Source organism: Chinchilla lanigera, unplaced genomic scaffold (genome assembly GCF_000276665.1).
Source record: "Chinchilla lanigera isolate Chin_1 unplaced genomic scaffold, ChiLan1.0 scaffold00081, whole genome shotgun sequence".
NCBI classification, from domain to species: Eukaryota; Metazoa; Chordata; class Mammalia; order Rodentia; family Chinchillidae; genus Chinchilla; species Chinchilla lanigera.
Window position 1 is genome coordinate 4,734,229 of NW_004955482.1, and position 22,424 is coordinate 4,756,652.

General features: G+C 63.8%; 1 protein-coding gene across 1 annotated transcript in view; it reads left to right on the top strand.

Moving 5' to 3' along the window:
* The window catches only part of Dhx37 (DEAH (Asp-Glu-Ala-His) box polypeptide 37), a 21,035-nt gene extending 509 nt beyond the window's left edge, over nucleotides 1–20,526 (top strand). Inside the window, exons 2-27 of the mRNA XM_005403001.2 lie at nucleotides 1,097–1,266; nucleotides 3,890–4,002; nucleotides 4,967–5,330; nucleotides 5,980–6,128; nucleotides 8,231–8,320; nucleotides 9,494–9,590; nucleotides 10,381–10,494; nucleotides 10,940–11,041; nucleotides 11,127–11,238; nucleotides 11,556–11,651; nucleotides 11,808–11,890; nucleotides 12,194–12,353; nucleotides 13,043–13,122; nucleotides 13,352–13,584; nucleotides 14,247–14,358; nucleotides 15,186–15,292; nucleotides 15,374–15,562; nucleotides 17,337–17,461; nucleotides 17,549–17,665; nucleotides 17,790–17,962; nucleotides 18,572–18,686; nucleotides 18,775–18,912; nucleotides 18,998–19,092; nucleotides 19,173–19,246; nucleotides 19,474–19,571; nucleotides 19,676–20,526. Of these exons, the coding sequence (XP_005403058.1) occupies nucleotides 1,097–1,266; nucleotides 3,890–4,002; nucleotides 4,967–5,330; nucleotides 5,980–6,128; nucleotides 8,231–8,320; nucleotides 9,494–9,590; nucleotides 10,381–10,494; nucleotides 10,940–11,041; nucleotides 11,127–11,238; nucleotides 11,556–11,651; nucleotides 11,808–11,890; nucleotides 12,194–12,353; nucleotides 13,043–13,122; nucleotides 13,352–13,584; nucleotides 14,247–14,358; nucleotides 15,186–15,292; nucleotides 15,374–15,562; nucleotides 17,337–17,461; nucleotides 17,549–17,665; nucleotides 17,790–17,962; nucleotides 18,572–18,686; nucleotides 18,775–18,912; nucleotides 18,998–19,092; nucleotides 19,173–19,246; nucleotides 19,474–19,571; nucleotides 19,676–19,761 (3,392 nt within the window). The 3' untranslated portion in view covers nucleotides 19,762–20,526. The remainder of the gene's footprint in view (nucleotides 1–1,096; nucleotides 1,267–3,889; nucleotides 4,003–4,966; nucleotides 5,331–5,979; nucleotides 6,129–8,230; nucleotides 8,321–9,493; nucleotides 9,591–10,380; nucleotides 10,495–10,939; nucleotides 11,042–11,126; nucleotides 11,239–11,555; nucleotides 11,652–11,807; nucleotides 11,891–12,193; nucleotides 12,354–13,042; nucleotides 13,123–13,351; nucleotides 13,585–14,246; nucleotides 14,359–15,185; nucleotides 15,293–15,373; nucleotides 15,563–17,336; nucleotides 17,462–17,548; nucleotides 17,666–17,789; nucleotides 17,963–18,571; nucleotides 18,687–18,774; nucleotides 18,913–18,997; nucleotides 19,093–19,172; nucleotides 19,247–19,473; nucleotides 19,572–19,675) is intronic.
* The last annotated feature ends 1,898 nt before the right edge of the window (nucleotides 20,527–22,424 follow it).

The window sequence follows — 22,424 nt, forward strand, 5'->3', positions numbered from 1 at the left end:
GCCCGCCGGGCCCCGGCCCTGTCCGCGGGGCGCCGCTCGGTCCGGACGCGGGGATCGGGGAGCCTGCCCTCCTTCCGCGCTGCGCGGGTAGGCCGGGGGCGGGGCGCCTCGCCTCGTCCTCGAGCCCCAGGGTCCCGTCTGTAAAGTGGGACCCGTGACGGGGTCGTCCCGCCTGCTGTCAGAACAGGGGGCGTGGGAAGCTGTGCTTGTGACCAGCAAGAATGCCTCGAAATCGCAGAGCAGAAGAAAGTTTGTGGGAGGGCAGTGGCCCTGGTAACAGCAGCCCCGGCCCTGGACAGGGGCCCTTGAGAGAGCAGACTGGGCCTTCCGGGGGCATTGGACCCAGAGAGGTGGGGAAGGTTGTTTGCCACACCAACTGTCCCCGAGCCGCCTTTGCTTTCTTTGGAGGCCTCCAGCTCCGGGCCCACCCACGCGTTGTCCGGCTTTTTTTGTTCTTTAGATGTTTGTTTGAGACAGTCTCTCTGTGTAGCCCAAGCTGGCCTCAACCTAGCGGCATTCCTCCTGCCTCAGCCTCCTGTGTGCTTGGGACTATTCTTAGGTAGGGTCAAAGCCTCTCCTGTGTGTAACGTAAATAACCACCCACGACTGAGCAGTTACTGCGGAACCTGACCGCACTCACCTAGGAATGTGGGGGAGGCGGCCGGCGTGTCTGCCCTGAGGGAGAACTGGCCGTTTGAGGAGCTGCAGCAGAACGTGATGACTGAACCCCAGCACTCGGGAGGCTGAGGCAGGAGGATCGTTGCCAATTCAAGACCAGTCTGGGCTACAAAGTGAGCTGAAGGCCAGCCTGAACTGCATAGGGAGACCCTGTCCCCCCGCAAAAAAAACCCACGATGACTGGTAGAGATCTACGGCTTTCCAACTACGATATTTAAAAGTCACAGTGATGCAGTCAGTAGCACGTTCTCTGTGTGCACTTAGCTGCCCTTAGCTGCCGTTGTCCAGGGGCTCTGGGAACAATTCTGTCGCCCGGCCCCAAGCTCAGAGTGCAGCCAGGAGGGTCAGAGCGGCAGACAGAGCCCCCCGCTGCCCCTCTGTGCTTGGGGACCGCGGGCCAGGAGAGCGGTCTTTGCAGGTGAAGACGTGCTGAAAGGGGTGGATGCCAGCAACGCACTCGTTCTACCCGGAAAGAAGAAAAAGAAGAGCAAGGCGCCGCCCCCGTCCAGAAAGGAGAAGAAGCCTCTGACCAAGAAGGAGAGGAAGGCGCTGCAGAAGATCCTGGAACAGAAGGAGAAAAAGAGCCAGGTAGGCCGCCCCTGCTGGAACGAGCAGCTCTGGGACGGGGAAACGGGCTCCACCGTGGGGTGCTTTCCGGCGAGGGAGGGAGACGCTCTGGCTGCATGGTGTGGTGCAGTAGCCAGTGCTGCCCTGGCGCAGGAGCGGCTGACTTTCGATGTGATTTACTGGTGTCACTAAAATTCCAAGTCCCACGGTCCCTGCTTAACGTGCCCAAAGCGGCCAGGCCTGGTGCTGCACACCTGTCATCCCAGCACCCAGAAGGCTGAGGCAGGAGGCTAGCCAGGAGTCTGAAGGCAGCCAGGACTGCATAGTGAGATCCTGTCTCAAGAAAAAGATGCACAGCCGGGAATGTAGCTCAGCAGCATAGGCACTTGTCTGGCAAGCCTGAGGTCATAAGTTCGATTCCCGGTACCAAAAAAAAAAAAGAAAAAGTTGCACAAAGTAAAGAGTGTAGCGTGTCAGAGCCCCAGGTACAGCCAGCTTCTGCCTGCCCAGCCCCTGGTCACCTGCGGGTCACTGTCCCGCCTCCTGGGAGTGTGGGTCCAGAGCCCAGGCAGCATAGATCCGCTTGCTTCCTGTGGTTGCCGTCACAGGTGCCCAGAACCTGGGCGTGGTCCTCTGTCCGGGTTCTGGAGGCTCGAGGAAGGCACTGCGGGCACAGGCCTCCGAGAGAACTGTCCTCGCCTCTGCCCACCCCTGCGGCTCCAGGCTTCTCCGCTTCTGGCCAAGTTGCTCAGCGTCTGCCCTTGTCTTCTGGGCACCTTTCCTGTCACTTGCAAGTGGACCCAGGCCCACCTTGAGGGGCTTCTTGCATTTGCCCAGACTAGGCTTTTGGGGACAGCCTATTAAACGTAGTGTCTTATCCAGAAGTGATATAATTTGGATCTCAAAAGCAATGGTTGTGTAGATAACCATAATACCATCAAAGTACCCTTTTCTATTTTTGGGGATAGGGTCTTGCTTTGTCACCCAGGCTGGCCTAGAACTCTCAGTGATCCTCCTGCCTCAGCCTCCCGAGAGCTGGGATTACAGGTGCCTGCCCAGCAGATGTACCAAGACTGTAAAAATAATATCACATGTACATGGTCTAACTTCTCCTTATAGACGCTCTCCCCTAACTCCCCACGAAATTTATTTGTTGAAGAAATAGTGTTTCTCTCAGTGAGTTTTTCATATTCTGCAGTTTTAAAAATGCTGTCTCCGTGCTGCAAACACAGTCCGCCCTCCAGAGGTCCTGTCATTCGTGTTTGGTCTGGAACAGATTGGTCCAGATTTGTGGGTTGAAGCCCCATGGGGAGCTGCTGGCATCAAGTAGGGCGAGGCCAGGGAACTGCTGAGCACCCACACTGCAGCGCCAAGGCCAGGGAGCCCTAACGTAGAGGCCTCTGAGACGCAAGTCTGACTTCTGGGCGGGGCCACTACGCATGCAGGAGCAGCGTGTGCGTCCTTCGGGAGGTGCACAGCTCGTGGTGGCCATGCTGTGCGGTCCCACTACTCAGAGCGCATCCTTTAGGAACCTGGGTAGAGGTCGGGCGTGGTGGCGCACGCCTGTAATCCCAGCACTCGGGAGGCTCAGGCAAGAGGATTGCTGTGTGTTCCAGGCCAGCCTGGGCTCCATAATGAGTTCAAGGCCAGCCTGAACTACGTAGCAAGACCCTTTCTCAACAGAACAAAACAAAACCTGTGTAGGACTCTTTCCCACTATTCTGTAGATTGGGATTTTTTTGTAAAAAATACATATGGAAGTGTGTAATGTAACGTGGGAAGGGCAATAAAGCTAAAACTGATGTAGTTTTTACCCAGCGGAGAGATAAGAGATGTGGAGCGGGGTGTGTTGGTGCTCACCTGTAATCCCAGGCCTCAGGGAGGCTGAGGGAGGAGGATCACAAATTAGATCCAGGCTGAGCACCTTAGCAAGACCCTGTCTCAAAATAAACGAAAGAGGCAGGGCATGGTGGCACACATCTATAATGCCAGCACTCAGAAGGCTGAGGCAGGAAAATCACCGCAGATTTGAAGCCAGCCTGGGCTGCCTGCACAGGAAGTTGAAGATCAGCCCAAACTAAAAGCGAGACTCTGTCTCTAAATAAATAAAATAAAGAAAGGCCTGGGGGTGTAGCTCAGCGCAAAGGCCCTAGGTCCCCCTTACTGAAAAAGAAGAAAGTGACTCAGCTCATGGCCTGTGCCCTGCCTTGTGCTTGGTAGCTTGGGGACAGTCATGCAGCTGTCTGCTTCCATAGGATAGCTGGTGGCTGGGCGTGGTGGCACACGCCAGGAGGCTGAGGCAGGAAGATCAGCATGAGCTCAAGGCCAGCCTGAACTGCATAGTGAGACCCAGTCTCAAAAACAAAAAAAAACATAGGACAGCCAGATAGTAATGCGTTATCCAAGCAGGCCCGCACTCAGGCTCCAGCTGCTGGCCGCCTGGACCACCCCGCGACCGCTTCCAGCACGTCGTGCCGCGGGGCCTCGGCCCACACCCCAGGCTTGTGCAGGTCTTGAGCGTCAGAACGCACAGCGGTGGGGCACAGCCAGATGGTGCATTTCGAGGGGCTCCCGGGGTGAGCGCCTGACCCTCGCGGGAGGGAGACCCCCAGCGCCCGTGCCTCAGGCTCTGCTTCCTCCCTAGCGAGCGGAGCTGCTGCAGAAGCTCGGTGAGGTCCAGGTGTCGGAGGCTGAGACACGGCTACTCTACACTACGTCCAAGCTGGGCACCGGGGACCGCATGTACCACGCCCGAGAGTGAGTGGCCGGCGACGCTCCGTGCTCCGTGCCCCTCAAGGGTACTGGGTGAGCGCAGCCGTTCCTGGCCAGGTGATGCGCAGACACCTTCAGCGGAGCTTCCTCAGCTGCAAGGGCCCTGTTAGCAAGGAGAGTTGGCTTCTGGGTTCTAGGCACGTGGAATCTGGGAGAGACACCAGTATACCCAGTGCAGACAGCATTTAAGAATTAGAAGATTCAGTGGGGCTTGGTGGCACACACCTGTAATCCCAGCACTTGGGAGACTGAGGCAGGAGGATCTCTGTGAGTTCAAGGCCAGCCTGGATTATATAATGAGACCCTGTCTCAAAAGAAGAAAAAAATAGATTTCAGTCTGATGTGGGGCACATGACTATCATCCCAGCAGTCTAGGAGGCTGAGGCAGGAGGATTGTAAGTTCAAGCCCAGCCTGGGGTACGTAGTGCCTTGGGAAGACCCTGTCTCAAAATAAAAACAAAAAGGGCCGGGGCTGTGGCTCTGTAGTAGAGTCCTTGCCTAGCACGTGCGGGGCCCTGGGTTCAACCCCAGTGCAAACAAAATGCAGGAAGTGTTCTAAGAAGAGCCAGGACTGTCTTCGGTCTCTGTGGGCTCCACTGCCCAGGCAGCTGTTAGCAGAGGCGGACGATGCCCAGCCGCGCCGGGCCCTGGACAGAGCAGGGCACTGTGTCCCCTCCCACTCTTTAGCTCAGGCTGAGGGGCCGGTGTGCAGTCACCACACGGGGACACACGTATTTGGAGCTGAGGCACCTGCAGGTGGAGAGGACGGGGAGGGATGCGCGCTGCGAGGTAGGGACAGGCCCCGAGGGTGACGTCTGAGTGCAGTGAGTTGCAGGGGGTGGGGGCTGCAAGTGCAAAGGCCCTGGGGGGCGTGGCCTCCAGGTCCTGACCCGTGCCGAGGGCCCACCCAGAGCCACCACAGAGTCCCAAGGCCTTGCTTCCCCGGCAGGAGGCCCGACGAGCTGGCGGCCCCGGGCCAGGAGAGGGTCAGCAGTCTGAGCGGGGCCCACCGCAAGCGCCGCCGCCAGCCGTCTGCAGAGGAGGAGCCTGATTCACAGTCAGAGTCCTCTGAGGATTCTGAGCCTGATGGGGCCACCGAGGACCAGGAGGGGGCCGGTGCCACGGCATCCACAGTGCAGCCTCTGCCAGGTCCCCCTGGCAGGTCCCCCTTTTCGGATGGGAGTCCGGCGGGCAGCGGACAGCCCTCTGCAGCCTCCACCCCGGGTCCTGAGACAGCTGCAGCCTCCGGCCCACCCAGGCACCCCGCCAGGCCTGCAGTGTTCATCCCCGTGAACCGAACCCCTGAGATGCAGGTTTGTCCCTCTGTTTTTTGGTTTTTTGTGTTTTTGTGGGTTTTTTTGTCTTTTTGAGACAGGGTCTCGCTATGTAGTTCAGGCTGGCCTTGAGCTCACTTTGTAGCCCAGGCTGGTCTTGAACTTGCAACGATCCTCCTGCCTCAGCCTCCTGAGTACTGGGATTACAGGCGTACACCACCACGCCCAGCAGGTTTGTCCCTCTGGGGTGGAGAACGTAGGTCAGCACTGCAGGTAGTGGTGTACGCCTGTGATCCCGGCTACCTGTGATCCCGGCTACCGCAGAGGCTGAGGCAGGAGGACCTCAGGTTTGAGGCCAGCCTGGGCAACTTAGCGGGACCCTGTTGCTATAAAATGCATGAGGCACTGTGTCCCTCCCAGCACCAGAAAGGTAGGTTGTGTCAGGAGAGAAAGCAGAGCCGGAAGGTGGCCAGGTTTCTCCCTCCCCCGCCCCACGGGCTCCCAGTGCCCGGGGGCCCCCCCGAGGGCCGGCAGCAGGGTTACCCCAGCCGCCCAGGCCTCCGTTCTGGTCACCACACACGTGCTGGCTGCCGCCTTGCACGTGCCTCTGGTCTTGTGTCTGTGGAGTCCCCTGCCGTTCTGCACGTGCACGTGCACCGCAGGCCCTGACCACCGCGTCCCCCGCCAGGCCGAGCGGCTCCAGCTCCCGATCCTGTCGGAGGAGCAGGTGATCATGGAGGCGGTGGCTGAGCACCCCATCGTCATCGTGTGCGGCGAGACGGGCAGTGGGAAGACCACGCAGGTGCCCCAGTTCCTCTACGAGGCCGGCTACGGCAGGTGAGGCCCTGTGGGGCCCGGGGCAGGTGGACGCTGGCCCGAAGGTCACTGAGAGCCTGGGCTCCTGGGAACAAAGTCCTGGCTCTGCCGGTTGCATGCGGAGACCCCAGGCGAGCTGTTCTGGGCCACAGTGTCACGGTGCTGGTGGCGCTAGGACGTCACAGGGATGCAGCAGTCGGATTCATACGAAGCACTGAGGCCCCCAGCTGGCTGCTGGCCCTGGCGTGATGTCCACTGCTGTCACTGTGTGTCCCACTCCTGGCTCTTTGGGTCTGTAGAGTCCCCGGGGCCACAGCAGGCTCTGCAGAGGGGACTCCCAGGTCCCAATGAAAGTGCGCGTGTGTGGGGCCGGGGATTTAGCTCGGCGGCACAGCGCCTGCCTGGCAAGTGCGAGGTCGTGAGTTTGATTCTCGGTCCAGAAAAAAACAAAAACAAAAACAAAGAAAGTGCACAGTGTGGTCTGCAGGGAAGCGGCAGGGTGGCGGGGGCCGGGGAGTCACAGGAGCTGCGTCCCAGCCCCAGGGCCAGTTGTCGGCATGCGGGACTGCGTCTCCCACAGAGGCTTTGGGGGCTCTGGGCTGCTTGCCAGGCCAGAACCAGGACTGCCGATGCCAGAGGGGAGCGGGGCTCCCTCCTGGTGGGCACCGACAGCCTGGGCGCCGTCTGGCTGCAAGGGAGAGCAGGGGCCTCCTGGAGTGGTGACCCCAGCCAGAGACGGCCACCACCCCGGCAGGTCCTCGAGTCTGTATGGCTGTGTCCTCTTGTGCATCGGGTCCTTCAGCCCACTTGTCAGAGGCCTGGAGTCCCGCAGGCTCACAGGGAGGTAGAGAGGGCGGTGTAGCGAGCTCCGTGTCCTGGCTGTCGTGTGTGACCAGCCTGCCATCTGCCCCTTCCTGTGTCGGTCGCCATCTCTGCTCAGGGCTGTGTGTGGCTCCGGAGGAAGGACCTTCCCGCAGCTGCCAGTCAGTCCACAGAGACTGAAGGGAGACAGAGGCGATTGTCCGCACCACGCTGGATGCAGGCCGGGTTCCTGCACCTCTGCCAGCTGTGGGACTGGGGGCGGCTTTACTCTCTGAACCCTGGCTTCCTCCTCTGTAGAACAGGGTATGGGATCTGCCGTCAAAGCTTGAACAGCACTCATCACTGGCTTTTAAATTTTACTTGTTTATATTTGAGACAGGGTCTCGCTATGCAGTTCAGGTGGGCCTTGAGCTCACTGTGTAGTCCAGGCTGGCTTCTAACTCACTGTGATCCTCGTGCCTCAGACTTCTGAGTGTTGGGGTGACAGGCTTGTACACGATGTCCAGCAAAACACCAGTTTTTAAATTTACCAGAAGCCAGGCATGGTGGTGCATGCCTGTAATCCCAGCACTCAGGAGGCTGAGGCAGGAGGATCGCTGCGAGTTTGAGACCAGCCTGGGCTACAAAGTGAGCTCAAGGCCCGCCTGAACTGCAGAGAGAGACACTGTCTCAAAAAGACAGTAAATTAATGAATTAATTAACCTGAGCGTGTCTCTGGGCGAGGCTGGGCTCGGAAACCTGCAGTGCGTGGGGGTTTCCCTGGAGCCTGCTCCCACTGCGCGTCCTGCATTGCGCCCTCCGCGCTCCAGGGTCTCTGCACATAGATTCTATTAGATTCTATCTCGCCCAGACGCCAGTGCGCCGAATGTGCTTTTCTGTGCACTGCGTTCTGTTCACCAGAGCGTCTGAGCTTGAGGCCACGCAGCCGGTGGAAAGCGGGCGCAGCTTCAAGTCCGGCACTGCCTGTGCTGGGTCCCTGGGGCCTGGGACCCTCCTCCTGCTGGTCCCTGGAGCCACAGCGGGGGCCCACCTGCCCCTGCTCCTGGGCTCCACGCAGGCTCACAGATTCTCGGTCAGCCAAGCCCCATGTCGCCGTTGACCCCGGCTTCTGATCTGAGGCCTTGGAACAGGCTGCCCGGGCCCCCTGCGGCCTGCCGTCCAGCTCCTCTCTGCCCCTCCGCTCTGCCTCGGGCCGTCGGCTTCCTGTCCCGCGCGTCCACATGTGGGTCGTGGCTCAGAGGCCCAGGTGGCCGAGGTCGTGGGCATGGCCGTGTGCCTGATGGGTGTCTCCCTCCCCACAGCGACAGCGTCATCGGCGTCACAGAGCCTCGCCGCGTGGCTGCCATGGCCATGTCCCAGCGAGTGGCCAAGGAGATGAGCCTGCCGCAGCGGTGAGGCCCTGCTGGCTGGGTGGGCCTGGGCCGGGCCTGAGGGCTTGCGGGAGGGGCTGAGTGGCACGGTGGCCCTGCCTTGCCCGGATCCTGGGCTGGTGTCACCTTGGCTCCAGGCCCCCGGGAACGCGCCTCGCGCCGTGCGGGGGCTTCCTGCACGTCAGACCCTGGGAGCCGCAGGCAGGAGCTCACATCACACTGGGGCAAGGTGAGGACCGAGGGATTGGCCAGGTGCAGGTGGCCGTGGAGTGACAGCACTGCCAAGGTCCCTTGGAACCACAAATGCCTGTCCTGGCAGCGAGCACCCACACTTACAGGGATGAACGTTGCCTGTATGTGAGTGTGTGTGTGTATGGGGGATACTAGAGACGAAGCCCGGAGCCTCTGCACTGAGCTTCCCTCTCAGCCTTTTTTATTACTTATTTTGAAATAAGACCTGGCCAAGTTGCCCAGCCCAGTATGGAGGCACATGGCTGTAATCCCAGCACTCGGGAGGCAGAGGCAGGATTGCCCCAAGTTTGAGGCCAGTCTGGGCTCCATAGTGAGTTCAAGGCCAGTATGAACTACATAGCAAGACCCTATTTCACAAAACAAAAACAAAGCAAACAAAAAGTTGCCCAAGCCGGGTTTAAATTTGGAATCCTCCTGCCTCAGCCTCCCATAGCGATGGAATTATAGGCACGCACCACACCCAGCTAGCATTTGTGCGTGTGCCCAGTGCTGGGGATGGAACCTGGGCCTTGCACACCTTGAGCTCGTTCTCTACCACCGAGCCACATGTCAGCCCCCACACTTACCTTTTACCGTAAAACCCCCAGGCGCACAGGGAAGTAGAGAGCGGCGTAGCGAGCTCCGTGTCCCGGCTGTCGCGTGTGACCAGCCTGTCCTCTGCCCTCCCTGTGTCGGTCGCCGTCTCTGCCCAGGGCTGCGTGTGGCTCTGGAGGAAGGACCTTCCTGCAGTCCCTGGGGGGACTATGGCTGTGGCCCTGCTGTGTGTGACAAGGCTCCTCGGGCGTCACCCAGTGCCCTCTGTCCTGTGCCGCAGCCTGCGGTTGCAGGGGAGGCTGAGGCGACATCGGCTTTATCCTGGGTTGCAGCCCGGCGTCCTCCATGGACTCTGGAGCTGCCCCGCTGCCCAGCGTCTCCGCCCAGAGCCCATGCCTGTCCCTGCAGGGTCGTCTCCTACCAGATCCGCTACGAGGGAAACGTGACCAACGAGACCAGGATCAAGTTCATGACGGACGGCGTGCTGCTCAAGGAGATCCAGAAGGTCGGTGCCCGTCCTGAGGTACAGGCGAGGCTGGCGAGCACGGGGGAGGACGTGGCTGCTGCCCGCAGTGGCCCGCAGAGTGCTGCCTGCGCCAGGCCGCTGCTGTGACCTCGGGCCAGTCTACGTCCCGATCCACGTCCTGGCGCTCAGCCCGCCCTTGTGTCGAAGGTGGGACTTGTGCAGTGCGCGAGAGCCGCTTGCACGGTGCCTGGCACACGGCTGGTGCCCGCTACATGTGCTCCTGGGCCTGGGTTGTGGCTTGGCTCGGTTTCTGCAGCCCCTAGACGTGCCCTGAATGCATGCGATGAGCCAGGCCCTGCCCTGGGCATGAGACCAGGATGGCTTCTGCGTCCAGCCATGCGCTTGCAGGGCAAGGCTGCCCGGGGCCCAGCCTCAGGCCGCTGTCCCTGCCCTGCATGTAGGGGTCCAGTCCCCAGCATGCAGCCCCATCTCCTGCGCCCGCCCCGGTCCCCCAGGGTGACACACGTGTCCCCGAGGGCGTGCAGGGCCCCGATGGAGGCCGTGCTGCTGCTGTCTGCCCCTGTGACAGGGCGAGGCGCCTCAGCCTCCTGAGCTTGATGTACCGGGGAGCGCTTGCTGTGTGACGTGTGCACCTGACGGTCCTGTTTCCGCGGTGCGGTGCAGCCCCCCGCCTCCTGCAGACTCCGGCGGCCCCAGGCCCCAGGCGGCAGGGCTGCTGCTCCTTCTGCCTGGGAGGGTTGGAGGCCTGGGGAGGTGGGGAGGCTTGCGCGGGAGCGCTGGGCTCGGGCTTCACGCAGCTCCCCCGCAGGACTTCCTGCTGCTCAAGTACAAGGTGGTCATCATCGACGAGGCTCACGAGCGGAGCGTGTACACCGACATCCTCATCGGCCTGCTGTCTCGCGTCGTGGCCCTGCGCGCCAAGGTGGGGCGGGTGCCCTGGGCTGCGCCTGGAGCCGGCGTCCTGCGTGCGGTGTGGCCGGGCCCTGCACTGTTTGACCCTGTCACCCCCCGGGCTGTCCTGGGCCTTCCTCTTGTCCCGCCCCGGCCAGCGCTGTCCTCCGCATGTCCCTGTCCTCGCCGTCCTCACGGGGTCACGTCCTGACTCCATGGTCTTGGTGGTGCCCCTCGGTGGCCTCTGGTTGGCCACGCAGAATGAGTGGGGGCGGCGAGGATCCGGGCCGGGTTGGGAGGTCACAGGCAGCGACACAGGACCCGGCCTGCTTCCGGCCCCCGCACTGCCTGGGGAGTTTCCAGCCACGGGTGACACGTCAGGCCGTCGGCCACTGTGTCCTTGGGGTCCCTGGGCTGGGTGGGCGCAGCAAGGCCCCCGTACCTGCTGTGCCTGAGGCAGTGTGGCTGTCCCCCAGAGGCGCCGGCCGCTGAAGCTGCTCATCATGTCGGCCACGCTGCGGGTGGAGGACTTCACGCAGAACCAGCGCCTCTTCGCCAGGCCGCCGCCCGTCATCAAGGTCAGGCCACGGCAGCGCCTCCTGCCGGGGAGGGAGCAGTGGTGGGGAGCAGAGCGGCCTGGGCTGAGCCGCGGTGGCCCCGCAGGTGGAGTCGCGGCAGTTCCCGGTCACCGTGCACTTCAATAAGCGCACGCCGGAGGACTACAGCGGCGAGTGCTTCCGGAAGGTGTGCAAGATCCACCGCATGCTGCCCGCAGGTGAGGCCCCTGCGGGACCCCCGGGGCACAGCAGGTACAGGGCTCGGCCCCCGCTGTGCACGCAGAGCCGCGGGTTCCCACCCGCAGGGCTGAGGGGAGCCAGGCAGGAGCGTGCGCTTGGCCTCCAGGCTCAGAGCAGGGCAGATGCGCTGCCAGGCATATGGTAGCTCTGTCCCCGGCCCCTTGTGGCACTGCTGGTCCTGCAGTTCCAGCCTCCCGTTGCTCCTGTATCTCATGGTCCTGACTCCTGGCTGCTGCTCTTTGCTAAGTGTTTGCAGAGTGACTAACGGATGACAGAGGGGTGGTTCTTTCTTCAGGCGGCATCCTGGTGTTCCTGACGGGCCAGGCGGAGGTGCATGCGCTGTGCCGCAGGCTCAGGAGGGCCTTCCCGGCCTCCAGGTCACAGCCACCAGGTAACTGGGCCCCGGGGCCCCTGCACAGAGCGCCCAGCCCGTGCTGTCCCCACCCCTGGGCTGACGGTCAGCGTACCTGTGGCCTTGCTGTGGAGAGGGAGCAGGCGCGGTCACCATGCTGCCTGCAGGAGTCTTCCTCCCTGCTCACCTTTCCAGGAAAGGAGGAGGACAAGGACTCCTCGGAGGAGATGCGCAAGTTCAAGAAGTCACGCTCCAGGGCAAAGAAGGCCCGAGCCAAGGTACAGGGGCAGGTTGCAGCCAGGTCGGGAGAAGTGGAAGAGAATCCAGGTCCTCGCGGAGGCCTACAGGGGGTTGGTGGTGGGGCGGTGCCCAGGGTGTCGCCTTCCGGGCGGGGTTGTGGCTCGAGGTGCGGTTGGAGGAAGTTTCTGGCAGGCTGGGCTTCGCGGACTGAGCTGGCTGCGGACTGCCGTCCCCGGAGGCAGTGAGCCCTGCAGCCGGCCGCATGAAGCTGTGGCCTCCCCCCCACGCGCCTGCCCCAGGGAGCCTAACTCCGGCCCTGCGCTGCCGTGCTGCCCCCGCAGGCGCTGCCCCACATCAACCTGGACAGCTACTCGGTGCTGCCGGCCGGCGAAGCAGACGAGGACAGGGAGGCAGAGGCGGACGGCGACGAGGAGGCCGCCCTGGGCTCGGACTTGGACCTCGACCTGGGCGACGGCGACAGCGACGGCGGGGCAGGCGGAGGTGTGGGCCGGGCGCAGCCTGCTGCCCCTGTGTCCTCTGGGCCGCTCCTTCCGTGCGCGTCTGCTCTGTCCCCACCACCTAGGGGCAGCGTGAGGCCCCGGGCCCTGCTTGCGAGTGGGCCCTGCGCGTCCTGGCCCCTTGAGTGTGGGGGGCCGCAGCACGTGGGGCTCCCGGCTGCCAGGTCACTGGGCTCCCCGGGCCCCTCACTGCCCGGGGTGGGGTAGGAGTCGCGTAGGGTTGTGTGGGGGTCACGGGTCCCCTGTGCGGGAGGGCGGCCCGGTGCACGGGACCCTGTGTGTGGGCAGGCCCTGCACCTTGCCGTGTACCTCAGCCGGGCACCCTGGTGCTGGCACATCGAGTCGCCACCACTCAGGAGGCTGAAGCAGGAGGAGCACTTGAGCCCAGGAACTTGAGACCTGTGTGGGGAATGTAGCAAGACCCTGTTGGAAATAGAGAGGAAAGGGGATTCTGTGGTCTTCCTGTCCAGTGCGGAGCTCACAAAGCAGTCGGTCCCCGACTGCCAGCTGCCAGGACAGCAGGGACTGCAGCTGGCTGTGGGGTGTCGGGCACCGAGGACCTGGATGGGGCACAAAGAGAGGCGCCTGCAGGGCTGGGTGGTGTGCCGCCCTGGCCAGCTGTCGGGCGGGGCGGCTGGAGGGTGACCCCCGCCCTGGGGTCTCTGCCCGCAGGTGCGTCGCTGCTGGACGCCTCCCTGCCGCTGCACGTGCTGCCGCTGTACTCGCTGCTGGCCCCCGAGAAGCAGGCGCAGGTGCGCTCCGCGGCGGCCTCCATCCCCCGGGGACGCTGGTGCCTGGGCGAGGGCTGAAGACAGGACCGCAGAGAAGCTGCCTGCGCGTCACCCGGGGCCATGTGGCCAGGCGGGGCGGCCGGGCCCGCTCCACCCGCGGGTGTCCCTCACCCACAGGACCCTGCCCCGCCCTGCCCCTCCGTCCTGGAGCTGCTCTTGATGCGGGCGCTTGCTTCCCGCCCCGCCCCAGGTCTTCAGGCCTCCCCCGGAGGGGACGCGGCTGTGTGTTGTGGCCACCAATGTGGCCGAGACGTCCCTCACCATCCCCGGCATCAAGTACGTGGTGGACAGCGGGAAGGTCAAGAAGCGCCACTACGACCGCGTCACCGGCGTGTCCTCCTTCCGCGTCACCTGGGTCTCCCAGGCGTCCGCTGACCAGCGGGCGGGCCGCGCGGGCCGGACGGAGCCCGGCCACTGCTACAGGTGGGTCCCCTGCCCCGCTGCCCCGAGGGCGGGCTCTGTGTGCGGGTGTGTGTGTGTGTGTGTGTGTGTGTGCGCGCGCGTGCGTGCACCGCACACTCACCTGGACCCGCAGCTCCCACCACGAAGGTGGCCGTTCTCCACCCTGTCCTTCGTTAGCGGGGTGATCAGGGCTCATTCACCTCAATGTGCACAAGTCTGTCTTATTTTCAGAAGTTTTTCATTGTTCTGTGGTACTGGGGACGGACCTCAGGGTCTTTGTGCTAAGCTACATCTCTAGCCTTTTACAATCTTTACTTATTTATTTATTTTTGAGACAAGGTTTCCCAAGTGGCCCCTGCCGAGAACAAACTTGCAGTCCTCCCGCCTCAGCCTCCTGGAGTGCTGGGGTTGCCGGCGGGGCCACACCTGGCTCGTGGCCTTCGTGCTACTGCTTTGCCGCCCTGGTGCCCGAGCCGCTGCAGGCGCCGTCGCTCACCCCCCGCCCGTGTGCCGCTCCCCCCCCGCCCTCCCCCCGCACCTCGCTGCTGTTCTCCCCGCGTGGTTTTAAGTCCTGCACGGGAAACTGGAGAAGGCGGCAGATGAGGAAGGAGCACCCGGCTCCGCGGAGGGAGGCAGCGGCCGCGCCGTGTAGGGCCCCCCCGCTCACGCCTCCTCTCCACCAGGCTGTACTCCTCTGCTGTCTTCGGGGACTTCGAGCAGTTTCCCGCCCCTGAGATCACGCGGAAGCCGGTGGAGGACTTGATCCTGCAGATGAAGGCTCTCAACATCGAGAAGGTGGGTGCCAGCCCGCCCTGCCCCGCGGGGTTCTCAGCGCGGCCCCCTTGGGCAGCCGGCTCCCACCCGGGCGGACTGGCCAGTCCCCTCGGATGGAGAAAGTCGCTCTGTGCCGCACGTGGGGCCTGGCCCGGGCACCCTGGCCCGCGGGGTCCGGGTCACTTTCTTGTTGCTGGGGCACAGCGTACCCTTGCAGGAGCAGAGGTTCACCTTGGCTCGTGTTTGCAGCGGTCGGTTGCTCAAGGCAGACAGCCTGGCCGCGGGGCCTGGCAGAGGACAGCTGTTTGAGGCCTGGGGGTCAGGAAGGGGGGGCAAGGCCACGCCCCGGGGACTCTCCAGCCAGCCCCCCGCAGCAGCGCAGTCAGCCCCGAACTCGGCCCCGCTGGATCCCGCAGCGAGCACAGGCGCGGGCCCTCTCCTTCCGCGCTCTGCGCCCAGGCCGCGACACGGGGTGACCTGCAAAGCGTCCTGGGCTGGGCTGTCGTCCCTGAGGGGGCAGTGGCGTTGGTGCCGAGCGCGCGCTCGCCGCTGCCCCAGAGGGTGTCCAGCGCTGTCCCTGTTGCACAGAGGACCCGTGGCTGTGCGTCGCACGACTTAGTGCCAGGGAGGCTCTGCGCGGAGTCACGCTGCGGCGAGGTCCCCAGCGCTGCTCGGCCGGGCAGGGACCCGTGCACCCGGTGGTGACTGTGGCTGGCGGGCGCAGGCGGGCGGCCCTGGGTTCCTGCGCCCCGAGGGCTTGCTCCTGCTGTCCGGGTGCCCAGCCCTGTGCCTGGTGGGGGCTGTGGCGGGCTCCACCGGTGCTCACCCCGCCCCCTCTGTGACTCCAGGTTGTCAACTTCCCCTTCCCCACGCCACCCTCTGTGGAGGCCCTGGTGGCGGCGGAGGAGCTGCTGATTGCGCTGGGGGCCCTGCAGGCGCCCCCCAAAACAGAAAGGTAGGCGAAGCTGGGCGGGGCGGCGGGGCTGAGCACCCGCTGCCCCATTCCTGCCCCCGCCCACCGCGGCCCTGTCTCCAGGCTGAAGCAGCTGCAGAGGTCGCGGCTGAGCTGCCCCATCACGGCGCTGGGCAGGACCATGGCCGCCTTCCCCGTGGCGCCCCGCTGTGCCAAGATGCTGGCGCTCGGCCGCCAGCACGGCTGCCTGCCCTACGCCATCGCCGTCGTGGCTGCCATGACAGTGCGGGAGCTCTTCGAGGAGCTGGACAGGTGGGTGACGCGCGGCCCTGCCCAGCCCCGGTGGTGACATTGGCCACCCTGGCCCCCTCTGCAAGATGCGGGGCGTCCTGAGGCTCAGAGGGAGGGGCCCCGTGTCCAGGGCCACTGATTCCAGAAAAGGGACACTTAGAGGCCACCTAACGCAGAGAGCAGGTAGTGCAGCACTTCTGCGCCCCCCGCCCTGGGAGGCTGAAGCAGGAGGATCACAAGTTCAAGCCCAGCTAGGCAACTTCATGAGACCCTGTCTCAAAAATAAGACTAAAAAGGGACTGAGAATGTAGCTCAGAAGGCCCTGGGTGTAATTCCTGTTACTGCAAAAATGTAAGCCAGGCTGGTTGGCATACACTTATAATATCAGCACTTGGGAAGCTGAGGCAGGAGGATTGCCTCATGTTCAAGGTCAGCCTGGAGTACATAGTCCTATCAAAGACAACAAAAAGACATTTAAAAAATAAAATAAAATGGACCAAAAAAGAGGGAAAAAGAACTCTTATCTGCGGTGCCCCAGGCTCCTCCCTCGGAGGCTCCGGTCCTGCGGTTGGGGCGTGAGGGGCCGGTCTGCACACGTGTGTCCCCAGGGGCGGCCCACATGGTGCCCTGTCCCTTGGCAGACTTTGCCACCTCCCCTGGGGACTGTGGCCCCGTGGCGGAGCCCTGGTCAGGGGAATTTACTGAGGGAACCTCGGGGTTCCCATGGTTCCTCTGCCCCAGCTGACGTCCTGCGCCCCCGCCCTGCCGCCCTTGTGCCGTGCCCACGGCCGCCGCCACCCGTGTGCAGCCCGCGCCCCCTGCCGAGGCTCCTGGACAGGAGCTGGGATTTTCTCGCACGCTCAGTCCTGAGGGCTGTGACCTGCAGGGCGCGGCAGCCCTGGGCGGCATCGCCGTGTGGCCGTGCGCAGTGACTGAGCTGCTCAGCCTGGGCTTCTGCCCCGGGTAAGCTGGGAAGGATGGGGAAGTGCTGACAGTGACGTGCGGCTCGTTGGTTTTAAGTTAACTCCTGTGAGCGAAGCACGCTGAGCTGCACCCCACCCCGCCACGCAGTTAGGTTGACACTGCGGAACCACTGGCAGGATTCTCTGCCCAGCTCACCGTGGGTGGCTTTGCCAGTAGCGTGGGATTTCCTTTTCCTTTTTTTTCTTTTTTTTGGTACCAGAAATTGAACTTAGGACCTTGCACTTGCCAGGCAGACGCTTATACCATTGAGCTATATCCCCGGCCTGCTTTTCCTTTGTTAGTTTATTTTTAAATTTGAGGCAGGGTCTCACTATGTCATTTAGGCTGGCCTTGAACTCACTAGGTAGCCCAGACAGGCCTCCAACTCAGGTGATCCTCCTGCCTCAGCCTCCTGAGTGCTGGGGTTAAAAGCATGTACCACGCCCTGCGTGGTTTTCTAACTTACTCTTTAAAAATACCATGCAGCAGTGTGTGGTGTTGCTTATCAAACTGCTCGGTCAGGAGGCAGGTGCTCTTTCATTCTTTCCTGGTAATGGGGATTGGACCCAAGGAACATGGAGCTACGTCCGCAGCCTTACTGAGCCGTCCAGGCTGGCCTTGAACTTGTGATCCTCCTGCCTCAGCGTCTCAAGTAGCTGGGATTGCAGGTGCACGCCTCTGCGGCTGGCACCGTGCACACTGTGAGCCCTGCTGGCCCAGGGGGGACACGGGAAGCTGAGTGTGACCTGGCCCTGCCCCGAGTGTGCCCGCACCGCCAGGGCGACATACAGCCAGGTTACCTGTGCGTGTGTGTCTGTCTGTCTGTCTGCAGACCTGCCGCCAGTGAGGAGGAGCTCACGGCACTGAGGGGCCGGCGTGCCCGGGTGGCACAGATGAAGAGGACCTGGGCGGGGCGGGGAGCCTCTCTGAAGCTGGGCGACGTCATGGTGCTGCTGGGTCTGTGCCCACGTGGGGAGGGTGGAGCGTGCGGTCCCGGGGTCCCGGGGTCCCGGCCAGCGGGTGAGGTTCGCGCTCGTCCTGCAGGAGCCGTGGGGGCCTGCGAGTACGCCGGCTGCTCGCGGGAGTTCTGCGAGGCCAACGGGCTGCGCTTCAAGGCCATGCTGGAGGTGCGGCGCCTGCGCGGCCAGCTCACCACCACAGGTACAGGGCGCCCCCGCCCAGGACAGCTGCCTGCGGGGACCCGGCTCTGCCCGCAGCAGAAGGGGAGGTGGCTGTTCTGTGGGACGCAGGCCCAGGCCCCCGGTCCCTTGCTGTTCACCCCCAGTCAACGCCGTGTGCCCCGAGGCCGGGCTCTTTGTGGACCCCAAGATGGACCCGCCCACCGAGAGCCAGGTGACCTACCTGCGGCAGATTGTCACGGCCGGCCTGGGCGACCACCTGGCCCGCAGGGTGCAGAGCGAGGAGCTCCTGGACGACAAGTGGAGAAACGCCTACAAGGTGCGGTGTCGGCCCTGGGGGTCCCAGCAAGGGGAAGCCCGGGCTGGAGTTGCTGCTCCTCTGCGAGCTGGGGCTGCACCCCAACTTTTGGAGGGTTTTCCTTTTTGCCTTTTTTGAGACACAGACTGAGGCTGTTTTCAGGCTGGCCTTGAACTCAGTGTAGCCCCAGATGGCCTGGGACTTGCTGTGATCCTCCCGCCTCAGCCTCCCTTGTGCTGGCATTATAGGCGGGCGTCCCCTCTCCTGGCCACTAAAGCAGCTTCAGTGGAGTGTAGTTCTCCTGCCGTAAAACCAGTCCACAAAAGCACGTGGCTCCGTGGTCTCGACGTGTTCAGATCCTGCGGCCGACATCACAGTCGGCCGGAGGACATGGTCACCTCCCCGAGAAGAACCTTCTGCACCCTCCTGCTGCGCACTCCCCGTCCCCATGGATGAGCTTCCCGTCTCCATTCTGTCGCAGCCTGTGTTGCTGCCCCGTCCCCTTGGTGGCCGAGGAACTGGGCGTCATGGGGTGGATGTGGCCCTCAGTCCTGTTGGTAGAGCAAGGATTGCATCGGTTCTGGGGTGCTAGGGTCCCCCTGCCTCGAGCCACCGCCCCTCCCTCCACAGACCCCGCTGCTGGACGACCCTGTCTTCATCCACCCCAGCTCCGTGCTCTTCCGAGAGCTCCCCGAGTTCGTGGTCTACCAGGAGATTGTGGAGACCACCAAGATGTACATGAAAGGTACCGTGGGCGCCTTGGGGACTGCAGTGCCCCCCCCGCCCCGCCTGCCCCGGGCGGCACCTGGCTCACGAGAGCCCCTTCCCGCCAGGCGTCTCCGCCGTGGACGAGCAGTGGATCCCGGCTCTGCTGCCTGCCTACTGCCAGTTCGACCCGCCCCTGGAGGACCCCGCCCCCACCTACTGCCCCGAGCGCGGCCGCGTGCTGTGCCACCGTGCCAGCGTGTTCTGTGAGTCCCTGCCCGGCCCTGCGCGTCCCCGGCCTCTTGTCCCCCGGGTGCCCCCTGTGCCTTGCTCACCAGCTGTGCCCTGCAGACCGTGTCGGCTGGCGGCTCCCCGCCGTCCAGGTGGATTTTCCTGAGGGCCTCGACCGCTACAAGCACTTCGCCCGCTTCCTGCTGGAAGGGCAGGTTGGTGGCGGGGCCCCCACGGCCCCGGGCCTGGGCTTGGTGGATGGGGTGGTCTGGGCTCAACACCGGTGCCTCTGCAGGTCTTCCGCAGACTGGCCGCCTTCCGGGGCTGCCTGCTGTCCAGCCCCAGCACGATGCTGAAGACGTGGGCCAGGTACGGCTTCCCGGGGCAGCGCGGGGCGGGCGAGAGGGAGCCTGTGTGGCTGGGACCCTCCCGCCTCGGCGCCTCGTGGCTGCTGACTTCCTGCCGTTGCTTGTGCATGTTTCTGGTCCCCCCCGGCCTCCTCCTGTGCCTGTGTCCTCCCTCCTGTACCAGCCCAGTCACCCCCCTGGGCTCCCCCGCCCCCGGGCCCGGCAGCAGCCCTGTGTCCTCTCCGCCAGGCTGCAGCCCAGGACGGAGACGCTGCTGAAGGCCCTGGTGGCCGAGAAGGCTGACTGCCGCGATGCCCTGCTGGCTGTGTGGAAGCGAAACCCCAAGTGTGAGTGGGCAGCGGGCTGCACCCTGGCTGGGCGGGGCCCCTGCCCGGGGCCTCTCGGCTGGGCACGGCCGTGGCCATGCTGACGCAGCGCCCCCTCCCTGCAGACCTGCTGGCTGAGTACCTGGAGTGGCTCCCACAAGCCACACACCCCGACGTCGAGAAGGCCTGGCCCCCCGCCTTGCAGCATTGACCAGGCCCCTGGCTGCGGGCTGGGGCTGGCACGGGGAGCTCAGGACGCCCCATGAAAGCTGCTCCGCCCGGGCTGCTCTGCATGCGGTGCCTGCCTGTTTATTACACGGGGACCGTGACCTCGCTTGGCTGTGGTTCCGGTCTGGAGTGTGGTGTGGGCTGCATCAGCCCGTGTGGACCTCAGGGCTGTGCTCCAGCGGGGCCTCCTGCAGAAGCTCAGCAAAGACCGCGGACTTCTGTGCGCTGCAAAGTGGGTGGTGCCCTGTCCGGGGCTGCTGTGGAGGCGGGGCAGAGGACGGTCCCCAGGGAGAGGATGCACACAGGGCCCAGGCAGGGCGGTGTCAGGCCGTCTTGTCCTGTGTCCAGGGCCCCAAGAGGCCAGCCGTGCAGTCAGGACGCCACATAGAAGACTTCTGCCCGGACTCTGCCTGCACCCTGGGACGGGGCGCCGGCCCCTCTGCTCGCCCGGCCCCCAGCTGCACACACCCCCATCACACTGATTCGCCTCTTGGGAGCCCCTCAAGGGCCCAGGTTGGGCTGCCCTGCCCCGTGGCCCAAGCGGCAGAACCTCAGCTCCTCAGCTGAGCAGAGCTGGACCCCAGGGCCGTTCTCCAGGGCATCGCAGTGCTGGCCCCAGCTGTGTTCAGTGGCCGTGGGAGCCGGGCGCTCAGCCGCAGCTCTCTCCCCGCTCCACTGTTCCAAGCAGACGGTTCTAAGCCCGCCGAGGTGCCAACACGCAATAAACGTCATCCTGAGATTATCGCCACCCAGTGCCAGGGTACCTTTGTGACCCTGGAAGGCAAGCCCGCCGTCGCTCCTTCGCCGCTGTGTCGCGCTTGGGCCCTCCTGAGCCCGCCTTCCATCCGTGTTTATCTTTGCCCCGACTGCACGTTTCGGGTAAAGTCGCACAATGTGTGACCTGTCACTCTGTCGCCCCACCTACAGTTCAGGGTGGGAGGTGCGGCAGCAGTGTGTGTGTCACGTGGTTACATTTGCCAAATAAAAAGGGCCCTGGTGCAGAGCCGGGCATGGGGCAGTCAGGAGGCTGAGGCGGGAGGACCGCTGAGTTGGAGGTCAGCCGGGGCTACAAAGCAAGGCCCTGTCGTAAACCATGGTGGGCTGCTCTGCATGCCCATTTGTCCAGGGCTCCCGTGTACCCGTGTGAGTGTCTTGTGGATACAAAGCCCGCCGTTCTCTCATGTCCAGGAGTGCCGGCCGGAGGGCGAAGAGGATCCCAGCTCCTCCTACTGCGTTACTCAGTCCTACCTCACTTTCCAAATGAAGAGAATCTTAGTTGCCCAAGCTGGGCTCCAACTTGCAAATCTTCCTGCCTCAGCTTCCCAGAGGGCTGCAGTTAGCAGGCGTGCACCACTGCGCGGGTCTGACGCGCAAAGATGTGTGCGCATGCGCGCCTGCATATGCCCGCCATCGCTGGAAGCCGGGGCCTTTTTTTTTTGGTACCAGGAATCAAACTCAGGACCTTGGGCTTGCCAGGCGGCGCTTATGCCACTGAGCTATATCCTTGGCCCTGAACCCTGGGCCTTGTGTGTGCTAGCCAAGTGCTTGTCTGCCCGGCAGCCTCTCGTGTGGCCTTTCCGGGGCGCCTAGCTGTTCACACAGCAGCGCCCTCAGCCTCCACCCCACCCCATGCCAGCCGGGCGCCCCAAGCGACTCCTGTCCCGGGACACCCTGTGGCTGCTGCGTCGCCCCAGAGGAGTGGTGCGCGTTGACAAGGGGACCACGCAGGCCCTGGTGGGGGAGCAGGAGGGGCAGGCCGGGTTCAGTTCTGGGGCTCCCCCTGGCGGCCGAGCAGAGAGCGCGCCCCGGTGGTGTGGGCCCCGGGAGATGCGAGTCAAGGGGGCAGCGCAGCCGCAGGGCGGGGCTCTGGAAAAACGGGAGGAAGCTCCAGAGTGCGCGGATTACAGGTGTGCGCGCCCAGCGCGAGGGTGAGCATCTTTTGGGACAGCTGTTTCCAAGCCGGCCCGGTTTTGCCCACCATGCCAGCCCCTGCAACGGGTTTTGCAGAAGAGCAGGAGGTTTATTTGCAGGGCGAACAGGCGTGGAGACAGAGACGCAAGTCGCAAATCCGCCTCCCCGAGGACCGGCTTTGGGGATACTTACGGGATAAAATAGCGAGGTGAGCCAGGTATGCAAGCGCACGCCTATCATCCCCGCACTCTGGGAGGCTGAGGCAGGAGGATCATAGATTGGAGCCCAGCGTGGGCAGTCTGGTGACATAGTGTGACACTTCTCAAGTACAAATTTTAAAAAGCTGGGGGTGCAGTTCCGGGCAAAGGCCGGGGCCAGTCCCCATTGCCGGGGGTGGATTCGGGCATGGTAAGGGGAGCGGAGGTCGGTCGTCACGGTTGTCTTGGACGCTTGCTCAGGAAATGGTATGCTTTAGCGTGATCCGAGGAGGACTGCAGAGCGGGGTCCAGCCTGGGCAATTCCGTGACATAACGAGACCCCCTCTCCAAAAGAAAACAAGGCCAGCGGCACAGCTCAGTGCGGAGGCCCTGGGCCCAGTCCCCCGTTAAAATGAAAACCAGCGCACCCACCGCCGTGGGCCCCACAGCGCGGACACGAGCGCGTCGGTGGGGGCAGGCCGGGCGCAGGGCGCTCGGCGACGCGCTCGGTGAGAGCGCAGGGCTTCCGGCGGACGAC